The sequence below is a fragment of the Anabas testudineus genome, chromosome 15 (assembly GCF_900324465.2).
Source record: "Anabas testudineus chromosome 15, fAnaTes1.2, whole genome shotgun sequence".
In the NCBI taxonomy this organism is placed as follows: domain Eukaryota; kingdom Metazoa; phylum Chordata; class Actinopteri; order Anabantiformes; family Anabantidae; genus Anabas; species Anabas testudineus.
The window spans coordinates 9,402,737-9,414,559 of record NC_046624.1 but is presented as its reverse complement, the minus strand read 5'-3'; the positions used below and the strand labels follow the sequence as shown (position 1 = coordinate 9,414,559).

Sequence of the window (11,823 nt, the reverse complement as noted above, 5' to 3'; positions counted from 1 at the left end):
GTATTTGTTACTTTTGACAGACAACCAGTCCCAGCCTGCTACGAGCTCCACGATGAATTCTCCTCACTAAATTCATCATTTGCTGAAGAAAAAAAAAAATGCTGGGCTCACATGGATATATCTGTTTTCTCAATCAGGTTAAGGGAATAAACATGTTTGTGGTAGAAAAAAAAAAGCTAATATCAGCACCTGGAAACACATCCTGGCATTATGTAATGCTGTTTATGTAAGGCCAACAGTATGTTGTGACATATACTATAAACCTGACGGCATGACGCATTAATAATTCACAAGAAGCCCTTCATGAAAAGTAAACTGCCATGGGTTGTGACCTTTTTCCAGCTTGCTACAGAAGTGGCCACTGGAAGTGATGATCTGATGAATGTCAAGGCACCTCTGACTCACTGCAGGCTGTTTTTGACCATAGGGGTCTCAGAGGAGAAGGGGCCACTATATTAATCTGTCCTGGGTATGGCAGTTGTTACCCTTTCCTTTCATGTGGTCAGGAGGTTGCTGTCAAGAGGGATGAGTAGTTTTGGAGAACTTAAATAGAAGGTCATTCATAGCAGCTCCTGTGTTACAAAAAGGGAAGAAATATAGCTGAATTGGAAAGAATCCATGATATTAAACAGTAGATGGGATTGTGAAGTGGTAGGAGTAATCATGCCAGGCAACAGGCCGCAGGAATGCAAATCAACCCTCAAGCCAAGAGTTAAGTTAGCAGGTGGCCTCTTCTATTCACTGAATGTCAACACTCCTTTTAGATGGAGCCCACATAACATCTGGGAAGGCCAGCCACTGCTTTTAATTAAGTGAAATACAGTCACTCAATGTTCTGCCATGTCAGAGAAAAAAAAACGTTATAAAAGTGGAAGGGTGGGGGTAGAAAAAGTGCAACAGTACATATCCTGTGTTCAGTGAAGGTCAACACAGTTGTGTAAATAAATATTAATCCTTAACCTAATCCCTACATTTCCAAGACCATTGAAAATTCCTGCGTAACCAGAGCACTTCTCTGGAAATAGAGTTTTTCTCTCTTGCACTTTTGTGAAGTTCTGCTTATCCTGAACCAGGAAGACATGCAACAACACTCGCTATGTTTAGTTTATGGTCTTCACTCTGTTCACGTGGGTGAATCTTGGCTCTCGACAGATGGAAACCTTCAATATATGAGTGTATATAATGCAAGCAAAAAGAGGTGTGCCATACGCATTGCATAAATCATGTGATGGATGGAAATTACTTACAAAATGATATACCTTTCTCTGTTGGCACTCACATGATAATCACCATTTGAGCTGGTTTGGAGGTCATGGCATCGCTTTACTTCTACCACTGTACCACCAGAACTACTGCTCCCCAAGAACATGTCAGCAAGCGCTGTGGGTGGACCCCTAGTTTATATCATACTTGTCAAACATTTATAAATGTGAGATGGTAGTCTAGCAGCCGTGTGTAAAACATCTGCACAGCTCCAAACACACATACATAAGGACAACGTGAATTTGAAAGGGCTTAAGGACTTGCAGCTGGGGGAGGGGGAAAAAGCTCCAAGATGAAATGCTTTCCTCTGCATATAGTTTAAGGTGATAAATAGAGGAAGAAAAATTATGAGGTAAAGGAAAGGCAAAGCAGAAGATACACATTTACAAGTGGTTCTTTTATTAAAATACACAACACTCTACATTGAGATATACTTTCCCCAAACGTAAAACAGTTAATGTGGAGCAACGACATTTGCAATTTTGATAAAGACCACAGAAGAACGAAAAAGTGTTTTTGGAAGAGATATAAACTGTTTAAAAATGACATAATTCATAAAGCACTCAAAAGTGATCACTCAACATAAAAAGAGTTTCAGTCCAGACTGACATAATTCCCTTCTGAGAATGCACCGTCCTATAAAAAACAAAAACACTGGCATGGAGAAGGTGAAACAATGTCAATGCTGAAAGACGGTGACAGCTTGGAAATAGTTCGGTTTATATTAGCAAAGACTATTTTTTTCCAGTGATCCAATATGATTAAACATATTTCCGACAGCCTGTTTTTGTAGTGATGGTAGTTCCAATAGCAGCATCCTGAGATCTCCCGTGTTAACAAAATGAATTTGTGATGCTGCATTTTGTGACATTATGTTAAATGCCAGTCTAAAAATACACTGATCTCTCAGTGAAAGTGTACAGTTATAACCTAAAGAAATGTATACTAAGTAGGGGGAAATAAGTAAAAGGGAAAGTGACATTATTTATCATGACTCCAGTGAAAGGTTGTACTAGAAATTATCATACAGACATAACTATGAGAGTATATGCCAAGGGACACAAAAGTTAAGAGATAAAATATAATCAACATTTTGTCCTAATCATTTAAATATCACAATATTCAGTGCTATTTAAAAGAAACCAAAATAAATTAGGTAATAAAACTTTATATACATAATACTGTACATCACATCACACCTGCAGCAGATGTGTTTTCCAGCTATTCCCATACCAGATAGCATAAATTAAAGTAAGCCTTTCCACTAATGGCAACCACAAGACCTAACTACCATATTTCTATACTTCTTGAGTATAACATTGGAGCTGTCATCAAAGTAAAGTACTGATATTGCGTTTAGCTTGGTTGGGGCACAGCATGGCTTTGGCACATTGTCAGGAAACATTAAATGGACCTATAAACGAGAGCATAATGTAGGTTTAAAAGAGGTGCAAGAGCAGTGAGTTTCACATGAATTACAACTGCTAAGAAAATGATGGTAGCTTAAACGGTTTTATTGCAGTACACATGTGCAGTACACTCTGAAGAGTACCTACCAGGGTTTGCACTATGGCATGATTTGTTGCATTCATGTGTGCATTGAGTGGAAAGGAGCATTCACCATCACAGTAAAAAGCAGCGTAGCCCTCAGGTGCAATGATCCAATCCTTGACAAAAAGAATACAATTAAATTAAATTACATGTTTTAGTGTATTCACATGATCTGATGAAAAAGGTATTTATTCATTGTGTTATTACCATCTGTTAGTTCTGTAAGTGTCTTACCTGCCAGCCCAAATCTCGGAAACTGACGTAAAGTTCATGCTTCTTACAGGCTTGCTTCTGTTCACTGGTGTTATAATCTGAAAACAAACAGGTACAAACAATTAATATTATACCAACATTTATCCATTTGGCTTAACAGATATTCTAGTTCAGAGAACGGATGTGTATTGGGTAAACTAAATTATAAAAGCATTTTTACTAAAAGGACTCATACCTCCAGTTTTTGGTGCCTTAGACGATTCTTGTTGATTAGTAGATTTATTGCGATTGTGATTCTTTTTTTTTCCACCAGCAGCTCTCACTGAGCGAAGCAACACTCCACTGGCCTTGAAGAAAGCAACCAGGAACGGCTGTTTGGACTGGGGCCCGTTCCTCCCAATGATTCCAGCAGATTTTATGTTGATGCTTCGTCCTTTAAAAAAAAAAACAGCAGGTAAATAAAACAACATAACAAGGCAACACTAAAGAAAAGTGGCATAACATTTAACATTTTATGGGAGCTTTTACGCTGAGCCCCATCTGAAAATACAAAGACTAGGAGAAGTCATTCATCTTCTCAGGTGGATTTATGGCTGTTTATTGGCAATAAATAATCATGATCTACAGACTGTCAAATGTGCATTTGTCCCAAAGTCAGCAAAAACATATTTTTGACATGGTGGATTGTCTCAAAAGATCAGAACTACCTGGAGACTCTAAAATAAATATGTGGAGGTAGCAAGTGAAAGAACAAATGTTAAATTCATAGAAAGAAAACTGAACTTCACTTGCCATCTAAAGTCTCCACACAGAGCTGCAGGCCCAGGTTCTGTTGTGGGTTCATCACCCAGTGGTTGCTCGTGGCTGTGATATCAAACACTAGCCAGCCCCCATCGGATGCCTGCACCATTTTGGAGTCAAGCAAGAATGTTTCTGCATCTCTGGAGGTAAAAGAAAGCAACGAAACAAACATCTGTTATAAATAGCCAGCAACTAAAATAACTCCACAAACAGTACATACATGCCAAGACAGAGACAGCTAATTGTTTAAAATCACAAAAATAATCGTCATTAAATTCATTTTTAGTCTCTGTGGTTTGGTTGGTTTTTGAAGATCATTGTGTATGTGTTTTAGACCAGTGCTGGTCAAACAGATGGTGAAATGAATGCGAAACCTCATTGCCTGTTACACTGCGTTAAGCCCAGTTAAGCTTTAAAGGGACACAAAAAAGAAACCATATGCTTCTTTGAGGGCTTTTAAACTGAATCCTTAACCAGGCAGACTGGAACAGATAAACGAAGTATCACTGAGTGATCACAAATGGATGTTTTAGTCCATACTCTGCAGCAGAAGCCAAAATCTGAGTGGCTTTTATTCGTTTATTCATCTCTTTATCCTTTTGAAACCAAACATTTGTCTCTAAAAAACGCTCTCAATATTGAAAACTGGTGCATTGCTTATATATTAGTTATTTTTGTAGTAGAGAATAGACTGTAATAGACTGCAGAATTGTACGGAGAACATGTGCCATGATTTCAGTTTTTTGATAAGCAAAACATCTCAGGAGTTATAAATCAGTATATCGGTCACTGTATAATTTTAACATGAGCCTGACATAAGGCATCAATCAACCCAGAAAGTTGAAAAAGCCCCGCTTTGCAAGTCGCATTGGATTCCTTTCAAATGGAAGATCGGATTAGGCAAGGACTGTTCAGTTTTAGTGGTTAGATGCTTACATGGTTGGAGAGAACCTAGATTTTCCACATGGCCTCAATAGTTCAGGACCAATTCATGTGTTTATTACAGGTGTAATAAAACTGAACCTCATGTGGAATTCTACACAAGGGTAACCCTTATGAGTGACATACTGCTGAACTACCTCCTTGAAATGTTCAACATTAAGCTTATGTCCTGTAATAATTTAGTTTTTGTAGGTAAGTATTTAATATTCCCAAAGCCATATCCTAGAGGAAAAATATTTATCCTGCCCATTAATCTGTGATCGCTGGTACAGTTCAGAGGGTGTGTTCAAGTGAGTGGACACCAGATAGATCGAGGTGACTCCTTTAAAGTCTGTTTATGTTCTTATGCCATTCTCCGTTAGCAATTTGTTGTCAGTGGCAAAGTTCATGTCAAGTTGGTGCATAGTAACTTTAAAGTGCCCTGTGGACTTTCTGACTGCTAATACAGCAAAGAAGGTTATGAAAGTTTTTAGGAGGTGTAAGTTAGAAAACATGCATTATTTTACCAAGAATTATCTAGGGAAACATTTTAAAAGAAGGGAAACACATTCAACACTTTGTTTGACATCAACAATACACAGAACTATGCACAGATTACAAATTGGTGAGAAATGGTGAATATAAGTTTGTCTCTTACTATGTTTCATACTCAGGACAGCAGAGGTCCACAGCTGAACTTGAACTGGGGGCTTTGCTGTTACTGTACATAGTCACTATCTTAAATCCTTAAGACTTTAATTCACTACTGAAACATAACTTAACCATTTTAGTTTTTACATGAGCTAATTTTCAACTGAGAAAAACTCAGTTATTAACTAAATGTGCATGAAATCACAAATCTCAATTGTATTATTTTCCTAAATTTGCAACTTTGAAAGAATTGCTCTTCTTTATGAAACACGTTGTTCCTTATAAAAATGTGTGTGAAAACCTAAACTGAGTAGTGTTCCCCTTTAAGATGGCAGAGTCCATTGACTTGGACCTTTTCAAAGCCCAGGAGGGCCATATCTCCCCTTCAATCACCCACACACATTTTTGGCAAGCAAATGTGGGCCCACTTTTAAGTACACCCTTGTGTATTCAGCTATGTCATGGTTAAACTTCCGGGATATTGTTAAGACAGGCAGGTGGTGGGCATAACAGTGACCACGGGAGCACCCGGGGGAGCCCCCTCCCCTCTATTATGGGCCCTCATGGTTTCATCTGGGACGAGGCCAGTTTGGCAGGCAACACAAGATGAGTGATAACTGATGGACCTTCCAAGCTACATAAGTGGCCAACTTGCTAATGGAGTTCTCTTTATCCGAGAACTATATTTGTAAGGCAGACATGGTGTGAATGAAGGAGAACAGAGTCGGAGATACACGGACGTTCTGTGCAAGTGGAAAGTTTCAGCTGTATAAGACACGAGCTGTTGGACTTTTTTGTCTTTTTGCTTTGACATAAGATGACTGCATGACATCAAAGTAAAGATGAAGAAATAGCTATTTTATATTTGTTTTCATCAATTTGCAATTTAAGCTGGGTGGTGGTCTCTGTCTGCTTTTCATGTCGCAGCATTTACATTAACTGAGAACAGGCTTGAGGCAGATGTTTGATATTTCTCGCTCATAATATGAGACCAAATGAATTTTCAGCCCCTGTATGATTTTAAATCACTGGTGCAAGAAGTACTGGGATTTTTTAATGTAGCATTGTCATGCAATAAAAATACTTAACTTCATTTTAATTTGAGTTACAAAAATATTATAAGCAAAATGCATGTGTGTTTTTAAAAGTAAAAGCACTCATCAGGTGACAGAATGGCTCCTGAGTGTTACATTACATTATATTACTGGATTAAAATGACTACGGTAATTAGAACTTGACTCGACTAGTTTATGGCAGGTTTATCTTCAATATATTTTTTGTAAGCAGGCCTTCTATTTTACATGTTACATTTTCAATTTGCAAACAAACTATATGTGTAAGATAAATGCAGCGTAGTTAAAATAAATATTTTCATCTGATTTTGAAGTCCATAGCTACCACCACCTTATATGTTGAAGTATATATACAGCAGCAGAAAATTCAAGTATGCAAGCATTGTACTTCAAAATTAGACTACAGTACTAGAGTAAATGTACCTAGCTACAGTCCAGTGCTGCCTTGTTGATTTGGTACTTACTTGTTTTGATATTCCTTGATGACTTGATATATAGTAACCTTCAGAGTGATATTTTCGTAGCGTGCGTGGCTGCGGTCTTTATAGATCCGAAACTCTGCAGCAGTCACCGCCTCTCCGTCCGGGATCTGAGTCAGATCAAAACGGAACTCCTTGTAGTGTCTTCGTTGGTGAGAAAAATCTTTATCTTTCTCCACTGTGAAATAAAGTATTTTATGATTAATTTCATTCTTTCATACTTTCTAAACTTGCACTGATCAAAAAATATGACTTTGCATCCTGAATCTCCTGCAAATGTTGCTCAAAAGAGAAACTATGTGGGCAGTAAGGCACAGAAAAAGAGTGATTTATCACATCTTCTTTTACATTCCAGGTCCAATCTAAACATTTTGACTACCAACAAAAGCACTTTCCAGTTCATTAAATCAGTCAACTGAATACAGGTAGCAGTTCCCAGACAGGCCCTCTACTGTGTGCCTAACTGCATTCTCTGGCCATGATGAATGGGCTGTCAGTTAAGAAAAACAGGCTGATTTCAATTAAAGACACTTTCGTCTGCTCCTCAAGTGAAAGAAAAGACCAGAAAGGATTCTTCAACGTCATGTGAGCGTCTACTCTGACCTCTTTTCTGACCTTATACTGACCTCCTATAGGTTTCATACAATGCGCTAAGAGTGTTGCATGACCCTTAACATTTAAAACTAAATATGTCTCCTATCACAAGTAGCATAATAAAGAAAAAAGATATTTGTTTATGTATTTGATATTTAAAGGTATTTTAAAAATAATAACATATGATTATTCTACATAGTGCTGCATGGAAATAAATAAAAGCTATTCACTGCTTTGTTTTTCAAAAGCCTCTCAATAAAATAACTCCACTTAACACATAGAGGAGCCTCCATGTATCAGCATTATCAACATGCTGACAAAGATACTTTGTTTCTACTAAAAAGTGACCACCAACTGTCTGGCACCTCTACCTTGTAGCATAAAAGAGGCATGGGGCCAAGATCAGTAGATTCACTGACATCTGTGGTCATGCCATCTAGCGCATTTCCCTGATACTTTATCGAGCGAGGATGCCTGTGGTTACTTAGCACCAACAGGTCAGAGGACAGGTCGGACTTTTACCTACTGTTCCATTATATTAGCCACTGGCAGTAATCCGAAGCTGCCATAGTAGCTGCTATGGCTTCTTACGTATGCATTCATTTCATCGAAATGCCACATAGACATTTCTTGAGGTCAGTAGCTATATTTGAGTGTACTGTAATAAATACAGAGGCCCATTGAACACTTCCTTGACAGTCCCCAGAACGACAGCAGAGCTTTCAAGGCTGACAGTGTACATGGCATGGTATACTGGTAAGTGGAAACAGATGGGCTCAGGCCAAGGTGAGGGATTATACTTCCAAGCAACTCGACACAATTTACATTTACATGTTTTGCTTCATATTTAAGAAAACAAAGTACCTAAAACAACAGGTCTGGCATTATAGTTAATGTCAGATCATGACATCACAATCATCACATTTTTTATTTTATTTTATTATTTATTTATCATTTTATGGTGATTTTATTTTTAATGTCTGATTATTGTATCACATTCCACTTTCGAGCTGCTTCCCACGTGCTATACTTACTATTACCTTTCACATTTCTATTAAATGTTACAGATAGAACAAATATGAAGAACAGAGGAACTGCTTTCCATTAGTGACACAATCTCAATTTATACTGGCTTCAGTCACTATCCCTCCCCTTTTAACTACAGGAAATAATTTAGACCAATTTTCTCAAGGTCAGACAGTCATCTGATAAGTTGCTCTGAACTGTAGGGTTAAGGGTCACAGCTACTGAACAAACACCATCATTATACATTTCTGCTGCCTTTTAATACAAAGCGGCACAAATTGGTGGGGTCAAAATGCTGAGCTTAATTCTGTCAATACTAAATATTTCACAGGAGTAGCTGAACACCTCAGAACCCAGATGACTGATGTCTGAACATGAAGTCATGACATAGTCGGAGTTTGGAACAACAGCATGCAACTGTCCCTTAGCTGGAGGAAGACAACAAAACTTAAAACATGCTCAAAATGCGTAACATGCTTTATAGAGTCTTTATAGAACAACATAGTTCAAACATAATCTTTATGTTTGAAAATGTCTTGACACAACAGGCAAGAATCCACTTCTGCCTGACTCCTTAAAGACAAGGATATAGGCTGTGGTAGGCTTTGATGCTGCAATATCTCCTTACACTTCCTTGTCTGCAGTGTATTGTCAAGAAATTGCATCTAGTCTAGAAAACAATTAGTTTTCTTTTTACAAAGTTTATTATAGATAATTAATAATTTTAAAATATCACAAATTTAATATAGGTAATACGCTTTAAATCCTATAAATTGTAGAGGTGATGGAGATGAGATAAATATATTTATTTTGACGGGGATTTTGTAACTAAACTGCGGCACATCTAAATCTTTATATAATTATTCTGGCCTGCATCTGCTTTCGATTCATTCATTCATTTATTATTATTATTATTATTAATAATAATAAAACCTGGTGACACATGAACTGCTTTAATGGCACTCACCTAAATTGACAAAACTCATGACCAAGTCTGCGTCATTGAGAAAGTTGGTGTCGTGCGCCGTGGTGAGTGTGGGGCTGTGGCCTAACAGGGAGGCCGCTCGGTAAGGCTGTGGGACCCGGGAGTAGCCGGCCTGCTGGGGGCTGTAGTAACCTTTCCTAGAGTGCCCTTCAACTTTAGCACCGAAGCTCTTCACCGCGCCCTGCTGCGCCCCATCCTCCTCCTCCACGGCCATGGCGTTGTACAGGTCGAGCATGAAGAGCGGCGCGGAGAACGCCTGCTTCCCGGGAGAGAAGGGCCTCGGACGGTGGGGTAAGCCCAGGATGGAGAGGATCTCTCTCTGGATCTCCCGGCGTTCGTGATTGCGCAACCGCCTGTAAATAAAACTGGAGTGCACATGGTTGTCACTCAGCCCGCAATGCGCGCAGGACAGAAAAGTCAAACAGCTCCACGCGAGTCCAAGCACAGCACGGTTCAAAGGTGTACGCGCTGTCATCGTGACAAGTAGCTCACATCGGGGTGTGAAGGTGAACTACATCGCACGCTGTGAGACAAATAAAACACTTTAGATTACTGCCAGCACGGAATCATAGACTTTCCATATTTGCCAGACGCACCACAACTTTATCGGTGGTAACTGTGCCTTTTTTGTTTTTGTTTTTGTTTTGTTTGTTTGTTTTTTACCAGTCCGTCTACAAATTAGGTGTCAGCTTGCAGAAAAGTCCTCCTGCTCCTCTGTTGTTGCGCTCCGGGCTCCTCCAGTAGGGGTTTTACTCCTTCAGGATCCATCCAAAGTCACACCAAGTATTTATGGAGCTGTGACCCCCCCCGTCCCTCACCTTACTCCGTACTCCGTAACGCCCATAACGTCGGGGGATGACCCGGGATTTCCAGCGCTTGAAAAGTGTTGAACTGTGTCACAATAGAACAGAGAGGAGCTCTCGACTCATGTCCCGGCTCGCATTTGCTTTTTTTTTTTTTTTTTCCTGGGAGAGTCTACTGGGGCTAGTTGCCCTCTGAGTCCATCCCACACTCGACTTTAGTTTTTTTTTTTTTTTTTGCATCCACCTCTAGCGGCAGCAATAAAACTTCAGCCCGGTCCCATGATGAATGTGGCGGCTGAGGAGTGTAAAAGGAGACACTTGAAATCCGAGAGCCCGTCTTAACGAGTGAAAGAATAATGACAGAGCCTTTTAATCACCTCTACTTATTGAAGTCCGCGTGTTTATAGGACAGGACTCCAGCATTCTTTGTTTATACAACGTTTAAACGTGAAAAAAAAATTGTTTTTATTGAATTTACCAACATATAAGTGAGTAAGATGCTGCACTTATATTATAGTACAAACATAATTCCTATATAGGAACAGCAAGAGAAGAAAATACCAGCACAGATGGGCAAGAATACCCCAGTTTTAGTATTAAAACCATAGAGTTATTGCAATCCACTGTGTTTCCATCCTCATAATTTGTATCTAAAAATCCCACAATGAGCAAACACTGACTCTGATTATAGAAAAGTCTAACTAGACGAGACTTAGAGGGGCGCTAAGTGAAGTAAACAGGAGTAATTTAAAACATAAAAAGTCCGAGGTTTTCATATGATGTGTAGCTGCTGTCTAAGATGAAAAAACAAAGCTTCCACTTTAATCAAGGTACCCCTGGACATGCTGTGCGTTACCACATAGCGCCATCTGGCGTACATTACGGTACATTAACGTACCACCCACAGAAGTTATGTGCACTTGTGTTTAAGTTTCTTTGTGCTGTGTTGAGTAGGACCCATGTGATTATCTGCTTTGTGTTCTACAGTCATCACACTTTTCCTCATTATCCTTTTTCATGCTGGAGTCAAAATGGAAACATCAAATCAAACAAATAATCAATAATCTCTGAAATAAACGTGAAACTCTGGCCACATTTTGCTTAATTTGAGGCTAATATTTTTATTCTTAGGCTTTATTAATAGAAGATTATATGAATATCAGATTTACCTATTTAAGTGGAAATACATGTTATAATTATGCAACAGCACCTCTGGCCTTGACACCACAAAGGCTTGTTTGAGCTCCCGTGTCTTTAAGTTATCGCTTTCCTCATCCCTCTCTGTTCGGATTTCCTAGTTTGTAGAAGTCTGCCATCTTAAATAACTATGTTAGGATAATATCAGACAAACATACAGATTTTAATTCAAAATATCAGTCCTAGCTGTAAACAGAACTATGGCAGCTAACCTGAACGGGTTAGGGTTGGACGGGACGGTGTACTTAGTGTGTGTGATGGCCAGG

The 11,823-nt window shown here is 38.9% G+C and overlaps 1 protein-coding gene across 2 annotated transcripts; it reads right to left on the bottom strand.

Moving 5' to 3' along the window:
• Positions 1–1,662: 1,662 nt before the first annotated feature.
• Positions 1,663–10,472, bottom strand: bmp5 (bone morphogenetic protein 5). Of its 2 annotated transcripts, XM_026353844.1 has the most exons (8): positions 10,221–10,472; positions 9,540–10,080; positions 6,938–7,130; positions 3,820–3,968; positions 3,263–3,460; positions 3,049–3,125; positions 2,820–2,930; positions 1,663–2,677 (listed from the first exon to the last, which is right to left on the bottom strand). In XM_026353844.1, the coding sequence occupies exons 2-8, from the start codon at positions 10,030–10,032 to the stop codon at positions 2,528–2,530; spliced, it is 1,371 nt and encodes a 456-aa protein (XP_026209629.1). In that variant the 5' UTR covers positions 10,033–10,080; positions 10,221–10,472; the 3' UTR covers positions 1,663–2,527. The 2 variants fall into 2 exon arrangements, with proteins under 2 accessions (XP_026209629.1, XP_026209628.1); XM_026353843.1 differs by having other exon boundaries at positions 9,540–10,472.
• Between the last annotated feature and the right edge of the window lie 1,351 nt (positions 10,473–11,823).

Coding starts and splice junctions, on each gene's coding strand:
- bmp5 (XM_026353843.1), bottom strand. CDS start 10,032: ATGACAGCGCGTACACCTTTGAACCGTGCTGTGCTTGGACTCGCGTGG. Junction 3,969..6,937: donor ATCAAGGAATATCAAAACAA/GTAAGTACCAAA, acceptor TTTTACCTCCAG/AGATGCAGAAACATTCTTGC. Junction 3,126..3,262: donor TAAGGCACCAAAAACTGGAG/GTATGAGTCCTT, acceptor GTTTGTTTTCAG/ATTATAACACCAGTGAACAG.